Source organism: Typopeltis vanoorti, chromosome 6, assembly GCF_054136105.1.
Source record: "Typopeltis vanoorti isolate ZY-2024b chromosome 6, IOZ_Tvanoo_1.0, whole genome shotgun sequence".
Lineage (NCBI taxonomy): Eukaryota > Metazoa > Arthropoda > Arachnida > Uropygi > Thelyphonidae > Typopeltis > Typopeltis vanoorti.
In genome coordinates this window covers 127,364,620-127,386,585 of record NC_143554.1, presented here as the reverse complement: position 1 = coordinate 127,386,585, position 21,966 = coordinate 127,364,620, and the positions used below count along the sequence as shown (strand labels likewise).

At 36.0% G+C, this 21,966-nt stretch overlaps 1 protein-coding gene across 1 annotated transcript in view; it reads left to right on the top strand.

Annotated features, from left to right (window-relative positions):
* Positions 1-21,966, top strand: part of LOC150105925 (glycogen [starch] synthase-like) — a 193,408-nt gene that overhangs the window by 52,621 nt on the left and 118,821 nt on the right. The window contains exons 4-5 of the mRNA XM_090394592.1: positions 3,493-3,687; positions 6,885-7,029. Of these exons, the coding sequence (XP_090250718.1) occupies positions 3,493-3,687; positions 6,885-7,029 (340 nt within the window). The remainder of the gene's footprint in view (positions 1-3,492; positions 3,688-6,884; positions 7,030-21,966) is intronic.

Genomic DNA, 21,966 nt, shown 5'->3' with positions numbered 1-21,966 from the left:
CCGGCTAAAGCAAGAAACTACAGAATCCAATTTCAAAGTTTTCTATTCTTGTAAACATTGTTTTCCACATTTATGCAAAAACTATATTGCAACTACGTTTCTGTTATTATTATTATTATTATTATTATGAGCTATCCATGGAGTTCTTAGGCTCATAAACATCATACCAAGCAATATCCAACATTACTGTAGTATCTATCATACTTTGCTTTGAATACATTCGTAGTCATTGCACCCACAACAGACTCTGGCAACCTATTCTGCTCATTCACCATTCTCCAAGCAAAAAATGTAGTCCTTGCACTCCCCTGCTAACTACACTCGTGCTCAGTTTTCTAGGATTGCACTTAATTCTCCCACCACCCACCACTAGACCTGCTCTGAAAAATTTCTTGTATTAATCTTGTTAAAGCCATACAGTAATTTGTATGTCTCAGTAATATCACCCCTTTTCTGCCTGTCCTGTCAACCAATCTCTGTAACCTGAAGATTTTCGGGTTACAGAGATTCCACATCCTCCTCATTACCAAGAAACCCATTTAACCGTTCTGTATGCAGTAGTCAGGATGGGGTTTTACCAAGGCTCGATAAAGAGATATAATAACCTGCTTTTCTCTGCTACTCTGGGTATTCTTCCATAACCAAGTAATCCAATGAGCTGCTTTGGCCACTTTTGCAATATGCCCTCTGAACTTTAACTCCCTGTCCACTAACCCCTATTTCTCTGGTTTCATCAATTTCTATCAACTTAGTACACAGCTGGTAATTTTTTTGCCTCAAAATGCATAACTTTAAACTTTGCCACATTAAACTGATATCCATTTTCTTTTGCCCACACTGCCAGCCTTTTCAAATCATCCTGCAAAATTTTAACATGGTCCATATTAACTCTTGCTCTACGCAATTTTGCATCATTAGCAAACGACTCAGTAGTTCTTCTCAGATTCTTTCCTATATCATTAATGTACAAATTAAATAGTAGTGGCCCAAGAACAGAGTCCTGTGGCACACCACTAGTTACAGGCCTTGTACTGGACTCTACTCCTAAATAAACTACTGTTTGATTGGCTACTGTTTGATATTTTTCCATCAACCACCCTCTTATCCACTATACCAACTTCATATCCAACCCCATGTGCTGCAATTTATTGATTAGAATTCCATGCAGTATCCTGTCAAAAGCTTTTGCAAAGTCCAGTGGAATCACTGTAAACCCATTACTTTTATTCAATTCAGCTATCACTATATTATAAAAATGTGAGCAAGTTACTGAGCTATGACCTACCCTTAACAAAATCATGTTGCCCCCATACAGTTTTTCCCATTTCTCTCTATCCATTCCAATATTTTGTTCTTTACCAACTTCTTCAGTACCTTGACAATGACTCCTGATATGTTGATCGGTCTGGAATTTGCTATATCAATCTTGGAGCCTCCTTTATGCAATGGAACTAATTTCCCCACCTCTTTCTACACCCTTGGGACTAACTAGGAACTGAGACTTAGATTAAACAATGTGGTCAAAGGTAGGTGAGGCCTGGTGTGGCACATCACCGAGCATCGAAGTGACCATTCGGCATCTGTAGATGACCAGTGAATTTGAAGAAGAAGTCAAAGGTACTGACATTTCCTTAGTACCCTCATAAAACAAAAACTGGGATAACATCTAATTCCAAGCTGAATTCACATCAAGTTTCTGTAATATGCTATAGATCTCCATTTCTTTTACCTCAGTTCCCATATAGTCTTTGCCTCTCTTGTTACTGCTATATCTCCCTCCACCTTGATAATATATTATTAACAACAGCAGCATAAATTGGGGAGAGAAAGATGCATGTAGCAATAAGGGAATGGAATTTCTAGAATTCCTCAGGGACAAATATCTTGGGCAACATGTAATAGAGGGAACAAGAGTTTTGGATTTGGTCATAGCATCAGAAGAGTTGATAATAACTGAAATGACATCTCTCCCACCAGTTGGAGAGAGTGACCATGCGGTTTTCACTTGGAAGATGAATAGACATGCAGGAGTATCAAAGAGACAGGAACATATGTGGAATTATAAGGCAGGTTGATTATAATAGTCTTAGACATCAACTTGGGGAAGTTTCATGGAGGGAGGAATTGGGAGACTGGGATATCATTAGTGCTTGGGAAATTGTCAAGGAATTTTGTTAGCAGCAATAGTAAGCTGTATTCTACAAGTGAAGAAGAGGACACAATTTGGAGTAAAGTGGATGACAAACAATATTAAACAGGAACTGTATCCGAAAAAGAGGCTATGGAAGAGATATAAGGAGAGAGGTGAAGAGAAGATGCATGAAGAATATAAGACACAGGCTAGGAGAGTGACTAGTACGGAAAGGAAGGCAAAACTGGAATACAAGAAGAGATTGGCCCTAAGATCCAAAGAAAATCCTAGGGAAATTTTTAGCTACTATATGTGGTCAGTAGGAGGAGAAATGATTGTGGAAGAATGACATTATGGGATAAAAATGGGAAGAGAGTGACTGATGCAGAGGACATAGTGGAATTGTTCAATGAACACTTTATTGGAGTATTTCATCCTGGAGGAGTAAATTTTAATACTTGAGGGATTATTATTATTATTATTATTATTATTATTATTATTATTATTATTATTATTATCCAGGCCTCCATGGAGTCACAGAAGTACAAAGTCTATCAAGACTCATCGAGGGGAGGTCACCCCTAAGAAACACAAAGTCTATCATACCACTCCTTAAATCATCTTGATCGTTCTCCTTGATCATTCTCACTCTCACCACTCCATCAGGCAATGCATTCCATGGTTCAACCATCCTCCACAAAAAGAAACCACTCCTCACCCTCTTGCTCATGGTTTCCTTTCATAACTTCCGGGGATGGCCTCTTGTCATCACTCCTTCCCTCTGTTCAACCAAGCGAAAGAACTCCCCAGTGTCAACCCTGTAACCACCTTTCAACAGTTTAAAAGTCTCAATCACATCACCTCTCCTTCTTGTATCCACCAAACTCTGCAGTCCACATTCCCTCAGCCGATCCTCATAACTAACATTGTACAGTCCTGAAACCATCTTTGTTATCTGCCTTTGTACCCTTTCCACAGTTAATTTATCCCCTTCAAATCCTGGGGCCCAAATCTGAGAACAGTAGTCTAAGTGTGGTCTGATCAGAAGAGAAAAAATTACCTGAGCAGGCCAAATTAAATCAAACAAAAATTTTTTCTATGTAGCAAGTAAGGGAAAGAATAATTATGGATGGATAGCTTTATCCAATGTTGATGGGAGGAAGGTGACAAAAACAGAAGAAATTGTTCAGTGAGTGACAATTTCTTCTGTGATTCAATGATTCAGTTGTGAGTGAATATTCATAATGTTTACTTTTGTTTTTTTTTCATAATGTTCAAAAAAAATATGCCTTATTTGAATTAATTGCATTATGCATGAATTTTATGAAGTTCATGTCTTATATTTTCATTATTTGTTTTAGTTTTATAAGGAAGTTGAAGCTGAACGAGGGAAACCATTAATCACAGTTCATTTTCATGAATGGCTAACAGGTGTGGGACTTATTCTCTGTCGTGCTCGTCATCTGCAAGTTGCAACGTTGTTTACCACTCATGCCACATTACTTGGTCGTCATCTCTGTGCAGCTAATCTAGATTTTTATAATAACATTAGCAAGGTATTTATGAAATATGTATATATATATATATATTTATGACTATATTATATATACAGGGTGTTTCTAAAATGCTCGGCCAAACTCTGGGTACTTGTTATACCAATTCTGATGAAGAAAATGTCATATAAACACATGGCTGGAACTCTTTTTACAGATACATCACATAATAACCTCCCGACACACACACGCATGCATGCGCGCGTGCACACACACACACACACACACACACACACACACACACACACACACACACACACACACACACACACACACACACACACACACACACACACACACAGAGAGAAAGAGAGTAGTCGACAATTCTACTGTCACATAGAGTTACATTAGGCATATTTACTAACCTGGCATCCAAATCTATGTGCTGCAAATTAAATATCAGCTTATCATGTGTTACCCTGTCAAATGCCTTTATAAAATCAAAAAAAAAAAAAAAAAAAGGCAGAATATGCCTTTTCCTCATCAACTACTCTTGCCACTTTATTATAAAAGCAATTAGATTACTGAAATAAGAGTGACCTTTAACAAATCCATGCTGACTCTCACAAATAACATTACCATCATCTGCCCCATTCTGCAAATGATTCTTCCCTAATTTCCAGAATCCAGAATTGGGTTGACAACAATGGTATTATCTTTGAGGGACAGTATGAATTTTTGCTAAAGGGAAGTCATGTTTTAGTGATGTTTTAGAAATGAGTCTTTGGACTCCCTGGAGGTGTCTAATAATAATAATAATAATAATAATAATAGTGATCTACTTACTTATTACAATAAGGTGATGGATTCATTGGACAAAGGAGATGGATATTATTAGTATGTACTTCCTTTGATCTCATAGAGATCAGATGTTAATAACAAAAGTGATCATGATAATAATAATAGAGTATATTTGGGGAAATGGATAAGAAGAAAGCTGACAGAAATCAATGAGCAATATATGCTATTTAGATCCGTACTTGGGGTACTGCTTTTTTAATTTGCACAGTTGTATTCTGATGATGGTAAACTAAGGGGTGGGTGGGGAACAGCAGCTAAGAAGGGTAATGTGAAGATCCTGTAGGACAAATTTGGCAAAGAATAACTGTTTCCAATTCAATATCAAAGCGTGAGGTTATTCACTTTGGTGGAAATTATTATAGCTAGCAGTATATTACATTGTTGGAACTGTACTGCAAGAAAAAACTGTTTCTGCTAGGCATTTGGTAGTAGTGATAGTGAACACAGAGTTGAAGTTCAGAGAATGTAAATTGGACAAAATGAACAAAGTAGATTTGAAGTAGAGGATACTGAATGGATCTCCATAAGGAATTGATTGTCCCCACTCCTTTTTAATGTCTGTAGTGAATGGATGATGAGAGAGGCCTTGGAAGACCTGAAGGACAGAATAAAGATAAACGGACATCTGATAATTAATATAAAATATGCAGATGATATTGTACTCATTAGCGAAACAGAGGAAGATTTGCAAAGAATTTTGAATATACTGAACAAGGTTGGAAATGAGAGATATAAAATGAAAATAAGCATTCAAAAGACAAAAGTGATGAAGATTTCAAGGAAAGGAAATGATGGAATGGAAATCACTTTGAACGAACAAAGAATAGAGAATGTAAAAAGTTTTGAATATCTTGCGAGCTGGAGAACAGATGACAATAGATGTAACTATGAAATTAAAAACAGAATTAAAAAAACAAAAACAGCATTATTCCAAATATACCACATATTAGGAAACAGAAATTTGAACAAAAAGTTAAAAGTAAGAATCCTCAAGACAATGATCTGGAGTGTGGGGATAATAGATATGAATCCTAGATGATCGATAAGGAGATGACTAACCGATTGAATGTGTTTGAAATGTGGCGCTTGAGAAAAATAGATCATATCAGCTGGACTAAAAGAGTGAGCAATGAAGAGGTTCTTAAATGATTCAAGGTGAAAAGAAACTACATGGCTGTTATCCAAAGAAGAAAAATAGTGTTTGCAGGACATTTGATGGGGGAGGAATCTTCTGGAAAACTTGCCAGAATAGTATTGCAGGGGATAGTGGAGGGAAGGAGAGGAAGAGGAAGATCCTGACTGCAATAGAAAGACTGGACAGGCAAGAGATAGAGAGGAATGAAAGAGGACTGTTCATCAACTGCAACCCTCTCAAAAGAGGAGACCACAGGATTTGATTAGAACAAAATAGCACACCACAGGATTAGATTAGATTAAAACAAATTAGCAAAAAGGATCACAGAGATTTAAAAAAAATATTGTCAATTAGGAATAAGTGATTTTCCATCTTTATAAGACTGATATGTCATCATCTGAACAAATGTGCACATATTTGGTCACCAGCATTTTAGAGAAGTGGATATGGAAGTAGTGGAGTGGATCCAGAGGCAGGTAACCAAGATGGTGCCTGATCTGTGGAATGCTTGCTATGAGAAGTGATGGAAGTTTGTGAGTTATAAATTTAGTAGATAAAAAAGAGGAGATATGATTATAGAGGATAGATACAGCAGACGTTTTTCAATACATATTATTATTATTATGATTCAAACCTCCATGGAGTCACAAGACTCATTGTGGGAGGCCCATCCTAGAAAACACAAAGTCTATCATACCACTCCTTGAACTCATTAACTATTTGTGCTCTCACCATCAGCAATGCATTCCACAGTTTGTAGTGATAAAAAGGAAGAGAAAACAAAGGATCAACCCTGGAAATTGCGTAAGAGTATGGTTAGTAAGGGCATGAGGATTAGATTTTTTAAAGGTTTTTAAATGATAATGAGCTGGAAGAGGTAATAGTAAGTGCTTTTTGAATGTATGAGTTCAGCAAAGCTATGACAGGTATTGTGACAGTAATGGTTAATGTAAGCTTATTGCAATGATTCTGTGGACTAACTGAAAAGGTTGCAGTAATAATAATAATATTAACTTTCATTCTTGTTGATAATTGTTATGTCACTGTTCTGGTTCTATAATTTAAAATAGCAGTATCTCTTTATCTAAATGGAAAAGATTAATCATGTAAGTGTTTCTGAAAAGGTTCCCTTCTTTTCAAAAATGCTTTTTTTTTCTTTTTTTTTTTTTTGTAATTTTATCAAAATCTTCATTTTCAATTTGCTTCCGTCTAGATGCTATAACATTTTCAAACATTATAACAGAATGTTTCATGTTACTTTTAGATTTGGTTAGACAAGGAAGCTGGAGATAGAGGTATATATCATCGATATTGCTTGGAAAGATGTGCTACCTTAGCTGCACATGTTTTTACTACAGTTTCAGATGTTGCATCCTTTGAAGCAGAACACTTGCTGAAACGCAAGCCTGGTTAGCTGATTTTATTTTCATATTTTCAGAATTTTGAACAGGAATATAAGAAAATTTTTGGTCCTTTTTATTATTTTTTAAAATTATTGTTTGTTAGAATTTAATAGGCAGTAATCTGAAGAATTTTAGATTACTGCCTATTAAACTTTTTTGCTATATTGACATGAGAGAACCACATCCCTCGACATATCTGTTCGAGTTACGTCCTCTCAAAGATACTTCTGTGATCCCATACGGGAATAAATTTTATCATTTGCGACTTAACTTTCGAAAAAGACTCAAGCGAGCATAAGGTAAAGCATGCACAGTGGCAACAGCGCTTTCAGCAGCAACCTCCCTTGGCAGTTGGCACGTGTCTTCAACAGTTCCTCTGTTGATTTTGTGTTTGAGAAATGGGTTATTTGTGTATTTATTGTTAAATATTTTGCGATGTTTTGTGCAACATGGCCCTACACTCACAATCAAAAAAACCTAGAGAAGAATCACAGAAATAGAGGCAAGCAATTGATCTTGAAACGAAGCTGCAAGTTATAAAGCAACATGAAAGTTTTTTTTTCACTTGGTTAGACTGTAATAAATTTAGTTTAATCCTTTATCCAAGTGTAAGCAAACAAAGTTTGCGCCTGAAAATATCTTCAGGACTGAATATGGTGTTGTACTACCTTGCTGGGGGTAAGGTAATACAACATTATACATATCCGCTTAATGCATAACATTATATATATCCACAAAGAGATGTGTTTTGCATTATGGGAGATACTGGGATAGGAGTGATGTTAGCTTGGTCCACCTTTGCTGCGAGTTGTCCAGTGTTGTACTACCTTACCCCAGTAAGGTAGTACAACACCATATTCAGTCCTGAAGATATTTTCAGGAGCAAACTTTGTTTGCTCACACTTGGATAAAAGATTAAACTAAATTTATTATAGTCTAACCAAGTGAAAAAGAAACTTTCAACATCTTTCTCTAAATCCAGAGTAATTTAATAAAAAAGGTGGCACACACATCTTTTGGCAACTCCTATAGGTAAGGATGACCTTGCTAATGCTTCTGCCTGGTATCTCCACCTCTGGGCTTGGCTTCCACTGAAGAGACCTCAATAAAGGTCGAAACTAGTCTGGGTAGTGGCCATCCCTTAATGCATAACATTATACATATCTGCAAAGAGATGTGTTTTGCATTATGGGAGATACTTGGATAGGAGTGATGTTAGCTTGGTCCACCTTTGCTATGAGTTGCCTAGTGTTGTACTACCTTACTCTGGTAAGGTAGTACAACACCATATTCAGTCCTGAAGGTATTTTCAGGTGCAAACTTTGTTTGCTCACACTTGCATAAAGGATTAAACTAAATTTATTAAAGCAACATGAAGCTGGTAAGCCCGTTAATGTGATCACACATGACTTCAGATGGTCTCATTCTACAGTGATAACTATTTTTAAAAATAAGGATAAAATTGTGGAGGCTGTGAAAGGATCTGCTTCCATTAAATCGACGATAGTGACGAAGCAACAACAAAGTCCTATCAGTGATATGGAAATGCTGCTTGCAATTAGACCTGAACCAAAGAGCATACCCCTGAGCACTCTGCCCATAACCACTAAGGCACTAAGTCTCTTCAACATGTTGAAGGAGAAAGCAGAACCTGATTATGACTATGAATTAAACGCTTCTTCTGGTTGGTTCATGAGATACAAACAGCGTTTTGTGCTGCATAATGTGAAAATGTATGGGAATCTGAAAGTGCTGAGAAGGCTGCCAAGGAGTTTGTGGGAAAATTGGATAAAATATTACAGAGGAAAATTATTTGCCACAGCAAATATTTAATATGGATGAGACGTCCTTGTTTCGGAAAAAAATGCCCAAGTGGATATTCATCCACAAACAGCTAAAATCTATACCTAGTTTCAAAGCTCTTAATGCCCGTATTACAATTCTGTTATGGGTAATGTGGCTGGATATAAACTGAAACCATTTGTGATATGGCACAGTGAAAATCCACGAATATTAAAACATTACGAAGCATACCCCCAGTTCATTATCGGAGCAGTAAGAAGTTGTGGATGACTCAAAATTGTTTGAGGATGCTTTAATCAACTGTTATGCAAATGAAATTAAAAACTATTGTGTGAAAGAAAATGTAGAATTTAAAATTTTATTAATTTCATCTCATTTTCCTTTCCCCTCTTTTGCTTTGCAGTGTCGAGGGTTTATTAATCATCGGACCTAAACCGTTCACAGGATAAGGTGGTCATCCCTATGCCCCGCTGTATCCTATGTCCATAGTGGTGTCGAGTTCTCGTCTGGTTTGCCTGTTTTGCTGGATGAAAAACCGCAGATAAACTGGAGAAAAACCCTACTGTCCACGCCCAAGACCGGCTAACTTGGCTATGGCTGAGGAAGATCCTTCAGCTCCTCACGTCTCTGACGGGAATCAAACCTAGGACATTCCTTCCCCTGGCATATGGTTGCAAAGCACGCAGCCACTACTAGGCTAACTGCATGGACTAAAATTTTATTAATTCTAGATAATGCTCCAGGTCATCAGTTTTATACATCTTATAGCGGTGATCTTTACCAAGTTCAAGGTCATGTTTCTCTCTCCAAACATTATTTCGTTGATCCATCTGATGAACCAGGGAGTTCTTGCGGTGTTTAAGGCTTATTATCTACTGAGAAATTTTTCACAAGCCATTTCTGCTACTGAAGGAAATGACTAGACTCTCATGCAATTCTGGAAAACATTCATATTTATCATGCTATTAAAAATATTGCTGTGGCCTGGGACAAAGTGACCTCTTAATGTATGAGTGGCACATGGAAAAAGGCATTAAAAAGGTTTGTGCATGATTTTGAAAGTTTGTAATAGTGGGCCTAGCAAACAATCTGAATCTCGAAGTGAATGATGACGACATAATTCAACTCATAGAAAGTTCCCCCGAAGAGTTGACCAACGAAGAATTGGTCAAACTGGAGGAACAACTGGACAAATGAGAAAAGGAAGAGGGAAAAGAGAAACAGGAAGAGGTAGTTAGACAATTTACAGTGAAGGGTCTTGCAGAAATGTTCTGTGCAGTTAGTGATGTTCTCGAAATGGCTGAAGACATAGACCCCGATGTTGAATGCTACTTAATAATAGAAACGGAAATATATGATGCATTTGCTTGCTATGAACAAATTCATGATGAAAAGAAGAAGAATAAACAAAGCACATTGGATATTTTCATCAAAAAACAAAGGTTACACTAGAAGAACTACAGCCTGATCGTTCACACAGGGAAGGTAATGAAGATGCGATTGTTGAGGAAGATTTGAGTGATTATTCTCCTGTTTTATAGTGGCAGTAACACACAGTCAGTTTTATAATAAGGTTTAAAAATTAAAATGACAGTATACTTATTATGGTTAAGTCCCTAACTTCTATAACTCTGTTGATTTAATGTATTGACTTATGTCCTGCCAGATGGAACAGAACTCAGATGTAAGTCGAGGGATGACTCAACTTATTTGGTTACTTTCAATCTATCTACATAATGCAAAAGCATATGTATATCTGACTTCTCTGGTTCTTAAGTACTAATTCAGATTGACTTTCTCATATAATGAGACTTGTGGAGTATCCATAACTATAGAATCACACATGTACCACAGTAAAATTAAATTTATTGTGAAGATATTTTGTCTTGTAAGACATCATCACTACAAGCAGCAAACAACAATAAATGGATATAATCCAAGAATAACTGGAGCCTCCATAGTTCAGTCTGTATAGCCGAAGCCCTTTAGTTGGAAAGACCTAGGTTCGATTCCTGTTCATGATGTGAGGAACCTTTATCTGGTCTCTTTCAATTAAAGGTGAGTTAGCTGATCTCATACAGAGGTAGAGGGTTTTTTTCTCCTGGAAACTCGAGTTTTTCATCCCTCATACATAGAAAGAGAGGATTCCAATTTAATGCGTGTGCTCTACTGTTTCTTTATTCAGATTCCTTATTGTTACTCGTTGTTTGTATGATATGATACATACATAAGACAAAATATCTGCACAATAAATAGGCAAAAGGCAAACCGGCCCTGTGAACACACGCTGCTACAGTTCAAAAATACATACTTAATCCCTCATTATGAGGGCTCAACCAGGCCTAAAGGGCTGTTGAGGAATGGGGGAATCCCCACACAAATAAAAAAAAATCCAAGAATAACTCAAAAAATAATTAATGACTCTCCATAACACCAACCCAAACAAGAAGCCTACAGGACTTCTATACCATATATTAAAGGCATCTCTGAATGGGTGGCAAAAATTATGACAAAATATAAACTCATCGCTACCTACAAAGCCATCAGCTAAATTCATAACCTGTTAACTTCTCCAAAAGATAAACTCTCACCACTGATGCTACCTGGCATTATATAAAGCACCATGTTTGTGTTGCAACTTGTCTTAATATGGACAAACAGGAAGATCTGTCTATAAATGTATCTCTGAACATCAAGACCACATCCAGCTTATCAAACCTCATAAATCTGGTCTGGCACAACATGAAATTGAAAACACTAACCACAGGATCTGACTGGAAAACACCAAGCTGCTACATAGATCCATATATAAACATAAACAAATTTATTCAAAAAAAGTGATGAAGCCCTACTTCATTGACATAACCTCAAACGTAACGACTGCCTTTGCTATTCCAAAAGTTGGGAAATTGTTATCCTCAACTGTATTTTTAAGTAATTTGTTTTTAATTTATTTTTAACTCATGAACAGGGAATTGTATACATAGAAAGAGAGGATTCCAATTTAATGCATGTGCTCTACTGTTTCTTTATTCAGATTCCTTATTGTTACTCATTGTTTGTATGATATTATACATACATAAGACAAAATATCTGCACAATAAATTTAATTTTTACTGTTGTACACATGTGATTCTATAGTTAATTTAAATTGAGATCTGAAATACAGTATACATATATGCATAAAAAAAAAATCAGCAGTAAAATCAGAAATAATGCATTACAGTAGTACTAATGTACTATAGGTTGATCAACCAACCTCTCATAAGGACCCAACATAAAAAAATAAAAATAAAAAAATAAAAAAAAAACTGCCTCTTACGAACAAACAACTTAGCATCTTAATAATGAAATTAATGTTAAGATATAAGTGGTGAACCTATATACATAGTCTGTTGTCTGTCAGAGCATATAATCTTTAGTCTAATTATCTGTTTTGGAGAGGAGAAAAAAATCCACTGCCTTTTCTATGTAGAATTATTATTATTATCCCTCAACCCATGTCAGTGGAACTTTTTTTTCCAGCCAAAAACTATTGGTTGTAATATATTTTAGGATGGGACAGGTAGCACCATCTGTGATAGTAGGCTGGTAGTCTACTATCACAGATGGTTGACTATCAGCCTACAATGTAGACTGGTAGTCTGTTAGTTTCAGTTTGTCCTTTCAGGTGTAAAGAGGCCTTGAAGTTGCTGAAGGACAAAAAAGTCCCACTGACATGAGCAACGGGTGGCAAATGAAATATTGAGTTTGTGCTCTTTTTCATTTTTTTACTGTGTCTGGTGATATTTTTGTGCAAAAATTACTAAGAAGGGTGAGGTAAGTGTTAAAAAAAATTTTACAACAATTTTAGCCAAAAAAAAAGTTTTTGAGAAATGCAAATATTTCGAAATTTTTAGCTCCAAAAATGGCTCTTAGCAATTCAAATGAGATTGTTTATTCTCTCTGTAAGTGTGAGCCCATTAATTATGTCAAGAGCATCCGAAGAAGAAGAAGATGAACACTTGGAAACAGAAGAAGAAGGCAATAATTTTTCCACCGACGAAGAAGACGAAGAGAACTTCGAGCAGCCAGTTGCTCCAACTGTGGGACGAAGATCTTATATTCGAGGTAAGAATGGTCACAAGTGGTCTTCAGATGCTCCAGAAACAGGTGGTCATTGATCATCGGATATTCTAATGCATTTTCTGTCTCCGTCAGGAGATGCACTAAATATTCGCTGTCCATTAGACGCATAATGAACGATATTTTGAACATTATTGTTTTGCATACTAATCAAAACATTCAGTCTGTTGTGAGTAACGTAAATGATACATTTTCAATTAATATTTTTATTAAATAAATCATGTAAATAAAAAAAATCATGTATTTATACCATTTTTTTACCTTTTTATAATTGCTGTAAAATTAGCAACTTTCAATTGCAAAAATAATTATTGTAATTTAAAGATATGATTTTGTCATTAATATTTCATTAATGTACATACATACATTTACCTACAAAACTAAAAAAAAAAAACATGGGGTTTTGGTCTATTACAAGTGGAGATATGAATTTTAAAAATTTTTCAGTTTTTTTTGCGCTTTTCTGATGCTCATTTGTTTAAACAGTTATTTAAATAATTTGTTTGCTATTGTTATTGATTGTACCATGTTTTGGAATGTATTAACAATGTGTTCTGTGAATGCCAGCTTAATTATTCAATAAAAACATCATTTAATAAGCCCCAGACACAAAAGTCCACTGTCATGGTTTATGTTGATCGAAAACAGCGACATGGGCTGAGGGCTATTATTATTATTTTTTTTTTGTTATTATTATTATTATTATTATTATTATTTATTATAATCAGACTTTAATAGCATCAAAAGATTTGTCATAAGAGGTAGCATTGTTCTTAAACTTAGTGTTTTTTTCCACACCTCTCAACTCTTTCAGGTAATGCATTCCACTTACTAGACTCTCCATGAAAAAAAAATCTACTTCTCACTCCCCCTATCCTATTTATACATGCTTCTAATGATGGCTTCTTGTTTTAACCATGTCTCATTCTAATGAGACATGGTTAAAACATGGTTCTATCTATAAAGCTCTACAAATTGCATTTTGTCAATCTTTCTTCATACCCAACATTCCAGAGACCCCGAAACTACTTTAGTCAATCATCTTTAGATCCTTTCCAATGCTTTTCATTCCCTTGATAACCAAATCTGTGCAGAGTAATGCATGTAAACCCTGATCATCACCTTACAAGAACTGTAACTTCTTTATCTATACATATCATTGTACTCTGCATAATTGCCATAATTGGTTGCGATGTTCTCACAATTTTAGCATTGTTTTAGCATTTAGCATTGATAAGATTCCTTATCTCTTCCACTTATTCCCCCACCACCCCAATTTTATATTCTGCATTCCATCTTTGCTTCTCAAATTTCCAACTCTTTGCAATATTGAAATGCTAACGCTACTCAGTTGCCACCTCACAGTCTATTCATTACCTTCTGTGAACCCATAATAACTGCTCTTTGGCTCATAGTTCTCCTCTCAACTTGCATCATCATCATCATCATCAAACAATTGCGTATCTATATTTAAAAACTCTTAAAATCTATCTCTATCCTCTCATTAGTCAATGTCACATCTGGCTCTGCAATACCTCTGCCTTAATGGTGTACTATTGCAAAATGATCATGCAGTAACTAAACTATTTTGTTTTCTTCTGTTACTTCCCTTACATCAGCACTCATTAGAGTCATCCTTCCATAGCCTTTCTTCCTTTTACTCAACACATGATGAAATAACTCCTTGGGATTTCCTCTGATCAGTTAGCTAGCTTTCATTCATAATTAGTTTTGGCTTTACTACCATAAAGATTGTCCTACTTGCCTGTACCTTGAACTACTCATAGGCTTGCTGTGATCACTTTTTTCTTTTTTTCTTTTTTTTTTGTAATTCCTGTTTAATGATGCTTCTCATTCATCTAACATCGACATAATTTATTCTCCTGACATTGGATATATCCCTTGACCATCTCCCAAGCACTGCTAACATCTTTCTTCTCCAATTTTTATGCCATGGCACTGCTATAAACTTGCTCCTCAGTTTGGCATAATCACCTTTTTTTGTAATTCCCCTTCCTAACAGAAAACTCCGTATGTCTGGCATTCCCCCAGGTCAAAATCACATGACTGCTTTCCTTGAGCAGAGGTAGTGGGACTATATCAGTTACTGCTAATTTCTTTAATGGTATGACTAGATTTAATACTCTTGAACTTCATCTCCCTACCATTACATGTTCTCTCAGGTAACTATTTTTAACAGCTGCATAAATTCCATTTCCTTTACTTCCTATGACCATTTCTAGTTTAGCAGTCCACCATCATAATTACTAATTCTACATTCATTGTGATAAAGGTGATTGGGCAAGGACAGTAGAGAAATCACAACCAAAAAGTGCCTTGGATAGGACAAGTTATAAACCTAAAAATGAACTGGTGTGTTTATTTACAAATGCTGGAAGTATAAGAAATAAGAGAGATGAAATGGTTTTACTGATTGAGTTTATTCACCCCAAATCACTGGAATAAGTAAACATGGTTGAATGAAGATGATATCCTGATGGGAATAGAAATAGAAGGGTACAGTGTTTTTCATGAAGATAGAAAGGACAAGAAGGGAGGGGGGAGTGCTGCTGATCATAGCAGGGTATTACGTCCACATAAAGTAGACATGAAAGAGGAAAATAGTGGCAGTGTGGTATCAAGTGGAGGTTGACAGTGTTATGTCTCTAATTTTTTTATGTGTTATTATCTTTAACTTTTAATTTATCCTTTATCTTCTATCTTTTATCTTATGTTATTATAAGTTATTCCGTTTGTTACTTCGTTTGCCGACAAATTTATAAATATTTTATGACTGTGCCAGCCGGCAACTGAATTCTGATATACTATCTTAGATTACTAAGAAAAAAAAATGCAGGGATCAAGAGGTTTGCAGTCGTGGTCCCGTTTCTTTAGTTACTAATGGATTTCCCTCTAATGCACGGTTCGTGATTTTTCAAGCGGTAATTCAATCCACAGAAACATGACAGACTCATTTGGTTTACACATAAGAAATACATTTATTTTGGCAAAACATAGAGATACGCTTTAGTCAAACTTTCAATTCTAAAAGAGTCTGAGTTCCCCCCCCCTTTCTTAAGTTAACACATCCAAATGGGTTCTACACTATAATTTCTTATACTATCAAAATCTTACTCTTCCTTATATATCTACTCTCAGACTCTGTTAATTTCTACTGAGTTGCTCATTTATCACACATAGAAAATACACATATATACAGGCTTATTCTACAATCCTGGAATGGATTACATCAGACGTGGCAAGTCTTACATGAGATAACATTCCTTCTTATGTTCAAACTTTGTCCCCCCCCCCAAATTTTAGCTAGCATTCAAATTTAAACTTAACATAATAACATTAATTTCCTTCTTCCAATATAAACAGTCCGAAGCCTCGGTTTCCTATTTGGCTCGAGCCTAAGATGCCGCTTGTTCCCTAAGTGTAGACAAAATGTCCAAAAGAAGACAGTTCTTTAAACACAACATGGAAATTGGCTATTTTCTCAACGTTCTGTTTCTCATTCCTCTCTGGTTACTCTATCATAATAAAGGGTTTCAGCTTACCGTTCTTGCTTTATTTGGTAGATTTAGGACCTTCTTAGCTAGATTCTCGGATCTCCTCACCGTATTTTCTTCAATGGCGTCTCCGCTATTCTCTTATTCTACTCGAAAAGAACACTCTTTCACTGACTTGTATACTGGCGTTGGTTCACCAGCAGCCTTTTCTTCTGGAACTCTGGTTGCATTTTAGCTGCAGCTATGATCCACGTGGCACGTACAGCAAGGGGAAATTCTTGCTGTGCATGGCGGCAAGCTTTCAAAGCTACTCTGCTCAGGAAACCAGGAACAGACGAAAAAAAGAGACCGATTAAATTCCACGCCGAAACCTATATACCACAAAACAGCGCCCTCACTTGGTGGTGTCGTCATGCATACAGCAGCAGCCGATTGGTTACCACGGCTCCAAACTGTCTTTGACATGGCCTAATACTTGTATCAACTTATATACATCTTTTTTAGCAAATTTATATGAATTTCCTATTTTAAATATTTCACAAGCATTCTCTGTTCAAGTTATGGGCTTCTCTAACATTACTTAATATCTACAAAACTGATAATATACATGTTCTAGGTCATTAATAAGTACATTTTCCATCTGGAGGCATAAGTATGTCCTTATCCCCCTTCTGAGGTTACCTTATGTTGGGTCAGAAAAAGGATGACTCATCAAAAGTGAATCAGCACTTTTTCCGACACAACAGCAGGAAGAGATATTTAGTTTGATGTTGCTCTAGGCCAGGGAATGTGGGAGGTGATGATGAACAAATGTATAAACAACTTAGATTATTATTATTATTATTATTAAACAAGACCTCATGGAGTCAAAGACTCATCTAGGAGGTCCTTTTATCTCACACACATCTCATCATACCATGTCTTAAACACATTCAAACTCCTTGCAGACACCACACTCTCAGGCAAGGCATTCCAATCACTCACAACTCTGCACGAAAAAAATCTGCCTCTCACTCCCCTACTCACACCCTCTTTATACAGTTTCCAGGGATGACCTCTGGTTCTCCCCTGATCTCCCACTATTCTCTGTAGAACTTCTCCACCATTGATCTTATAACAACCCCTTACCAACTTGTAGGTCTCTATCATACCTCCCCTCTTCCTTCTCTCCACTAGACTCTGCAAATTACATCTTTTCAATCTTTCCTCATACTCGACATTCCAGAGGTCAGAAACTACCTTAGTCAGTTGCCTTTGGACCCTTTCCAACATCTCTTCATCCTTCTGAAAACCAGGTGACCAAATCTGGGCACAATAGTCCATGTGTGGCCTAATCAAAGCCTTATACAATGGAACAAGAATCTCCCTACTTCTACACGTCAGTGTCCCCTTACCAACTTGTAGGTCTCTATCATACCTCTCCTCTTCCTTCTCTCCACTAGACTCTGCAAATTACATCTTTTCAATCTTTCCTCATACTCGACATTCCAGAGGTCAGAAACTACCTTAGTCAGTTGCCTTTGGACCCTTTCCAACATCTCTTCATCCTTCTGAAAACCAGGTGACCAAATCTGGGCACAATAGTCCATGTGTGGCCTAATCAAAGCCTTATACAATGGAACAAGAATCTCCCTACTTCTACACGTCAGTGTCCTCCGCATCATTCCCAGAAGTCTTTGTGTTGTCTTCACAATTTTGGCAATGTGTCCCCTAAATTTTAGATCCTTATCCACTATCACCCCCAGATAATATATATTCTCACCAAGCATAAATTCTGCATCCCATCTTTGTTTTCCAAATTTTAAAACCTTACATTTTGCAACATTGAACTCACATCCCCATTTGCTTGCCCAATCACTCAATTTATTCAAGTCTTCTTGCAAGGCCACAACATCTTCACTACTCTTTATGTTTCGTCCCAACTTTGCATCATTAGTGAACAAAGAAAGGGTAATTATTATGAGGGGCGTTAATTATGGCAGTATAGATTGGAATGGAAAGATAGTGTTTGGGAAGTTAAAAAAAAAACAGATTTCGAGTTCTTGAGAGATAACTATCTCAGCAGCATGTAAAGCAAGGTGCTCGAGGATTGAGAGTTCTAGATCTGATTATTTCATCAGAGGATGTAATTGTGAATGGAGTTTCATACTTTCCTCCAGTTGGTGAGAGTGATCATGAAGTGATCACCTGGGTTGTCTAGCCATATGCAGTCCTCTGTGAGGAAAGGATATATGTGGACATAAAGGGATGATGATTATGACAAGCTTAGGAGACAGCTTGGAGCTATAGCATAGAATGAGGAGTTGAGCAATAAGGAAATAAATGCTGCTGTGGAACTGACAAATACATAACAGCATAAATGTGTGAATATATTGAACATCAAAAGTCTGAATAAGGTAAGTGTAAAATGGATGAATAAGGGGCTTAAGCATGAAAGAAGAAAAAGAAGAAGACACTCTGCAGGCAGTACAAGATGAATAATGGTAATAATCAGTTACATGAAGAATATAAAGAACAAGCCAGGAGAGTGACTCAGTTAGGACAACAATAGTGCAGTATGAGCAGAAATTTATACATCAGGCCAAGTAAAACCCTAAAGAGTTTTTTAGTTATGTGACAAGTAGAAGGAAAAATGATTATGGTTAGATAATGTTAATGGAGGCAAATGGTAGAACGGTAACTGCTGTAGAAGACATTGTTGAGATATATGGTGATCAATTTATAAGGGTGTTTCATCATCATTAGGGTGGAATCAGAGGCGTAGCAAGAGGGAGGGCGGTCCACCCCAGGCAGCATTTTGAACTTTTGCAGTTAATTCTAAAATACAGTCTCGAGAACTCAGTTCCAACTACTACAGCAAATTTTCCTCACAATTGCTGTAAGTGATTACAGCAATTGTGAGGAAAATATGTCAAAGAGGAAAATATGTGTCAAAGAGGAAAATATATGTCAAAGAGGAAAATATGTCAAAAGATAGATTACCACTATCTTTTGACATATTGATATATATATTAATATATACATATGGATATATTATGACTATCAACTTATCACATGATAAGTTGATAGTCAAACTAGAGTAGATGGAGTTGGATATTATCAAGTAGCCAATCTCCGGATTGGAGATTGGCTACTTGATAGGTATCAGCAAGTTGTGTATGGTGGGAGCAATATCCTGGAAGAGGAAAGTTACTAGTTGTCTGCTTCAGGAGGGTCTGTTTTAGGGCCATTGCTATTTAAATTATATGTTAATGATATTGGGTAAGATTTGGATGTGGATATTCAGTTGTTTGCAGATGATTTAAAGTTGGGATGAAATATGAGGAGTGGAGCAGATGTTCTGGCCTTACACTGGAATAGATTGAGTGAATGGGTATGGAAGTGGGGATACTAGTTCAAGATTATTATTATTATTATTATCCTAAGATCCCAATAGTCAAAGCCTCGTCTAGGAGGTCCTTTTGTCATCATACAGTCTTCACTCAAATTCTCTGCAGACACCACCCTCTCAGGCAAGGCATTCCAATCATTCACAACTGTGCATGCAAAAAACCTGTTTCTCACTCTCCTGCTCACACCCTCCTTACACAGACAGCTTCTAGGGATGACCTCAGGTTCTCCCCTGATCTTCCACCATTTTCTGTAAAACCTCTTCAACATTGATCCTATAACAACCCCACCATTTTCAGCAAAACTTCTATAACATTCATCCTATAACAACCCCTTACTAACTTGTAGGTCTCTATCATATCACCCCTCTTCCTCCTATCAACTAGATTCTGTAATTTGCATCTTCTCAATCTTTGCTTAAAGGGTTTTATAGGATAGATGCAGGGGAAATATTTCAGCACTATGCTAGAGGGGCCAGAACAAGAGGTCATTCCTGGAAGTCAAATAAAAAGTATGGTTAGTAGGGATGTGAGGACCAGATTTTTTGCTTGGAGAGTTGTGAATGAGCAGAATGGGTTGCCAGAGTCAGTTGTCAGTACTCTGTTAATTGGTTCAAGGAGAAGCATGATAGATTGTGTGAATAGTTTGAGTCTCTTGTTATGAGTCTTCAGACAGCATAGAGGTGCTCATAAAATAATAATAATAAAGTAATAATATTTTCATAAGAATGATTGCAAGCATGGGTTTGTGTTGTTTATCATCACAATTCTTTTACTAACCAGCCTATCCAATACTTTAACTACAACTGCAAATAAACAGACTAGTCTATAATTAGGTTCTGTTTTGAACCATAGAAAACATGCTTTGGTAGTGGAATTATTCACTTTCTTTCAACTTTTTAGAAATACTTGAAAATGCAAAATGCAAGGTGTCCAAAAGCGCAAAGTACAAAAACTACATTTCTAGTATATGAAAAAATTTTAATGATTACAGCCAAATGTAGACATAAATTTATGCCAGTTTACCAATAAATTATATTACACAAAAAATGTGTTAGAAATTTTGTACAAATTACTATATTTTTTGCCTCATAAGATGCATCATGGCAGCATCACATTTTTCATGTTGATATTTTAGGAAAAAGAATATTCTTTTGCAGTATAAGATGCAAGATTATGCATCAAAGTTTTCATGTAAATATTTTTTTATTTAAAATTTTAATACATGTATCATCTGTTTATTAGGTAAAAAAATTATTCTTAAAAAATCATCAAATCATTAAAATTATTCTTAAAAAATCATTATTAACATATAATAATATATATCATATATGTATGTAATAATATAAACAAAATAATTTTTATAAGTTCCATTAATCGTCTTATCAAATCTTTATTCATCTTCATCTTCACTCTCAAAATTTTTTCAACTTGAATGTTCATCAGAAACCGAGTCATCACATTTTATAATGTTACACTTTTGAAAAGATTTTATAATAATTTCAGGTTTAACTTCATTCCATGAACTCTTTACCCATTCACACACCTGCGAAATTGTGGCCTTCTTTCTCCTACCTGTAGACATTTCCTCAAACTTTTAAGATTGCATCCAATTGACCCATTTTCCCTCATAAATCCATTAAATGGTTTGTTCATTGATACATCCAAAGGTTGAAGTGCAGAGGTGAGTCCTCCTGGGATTACAGCTATTTTTGTGTTCATTTTGCAATGTTCATTCTTCACAGCTTCAGTTTTTTGGCATCTAAATTGATCGCATACTAACAAAGCAGGTTTCTGATGTAAACTGCCAGGACATCCAGATCACACCTTCTCTATAACATCATCTGTTCCTCATCCATCCATCTTTTGGATGAATATGAATGTAAACTCCTTTGGGACTTTTTTTCTTTGGGCATTATTTTTCTTTTAAAAATCAAAAAAGGCGACAATTTTGTTAAGTTCACACAACACAACAAAATAACAGTATAGTGGTTTTTTTTGTGACCAAAAAGTTTTAATAGTTATAGTTATATTTGTTTACCTTTCGAGTCAACAGTCTTGTTCAAGGGCACATCAAAAGTCAGAACCACTTTATCCATATTAGCTACCTG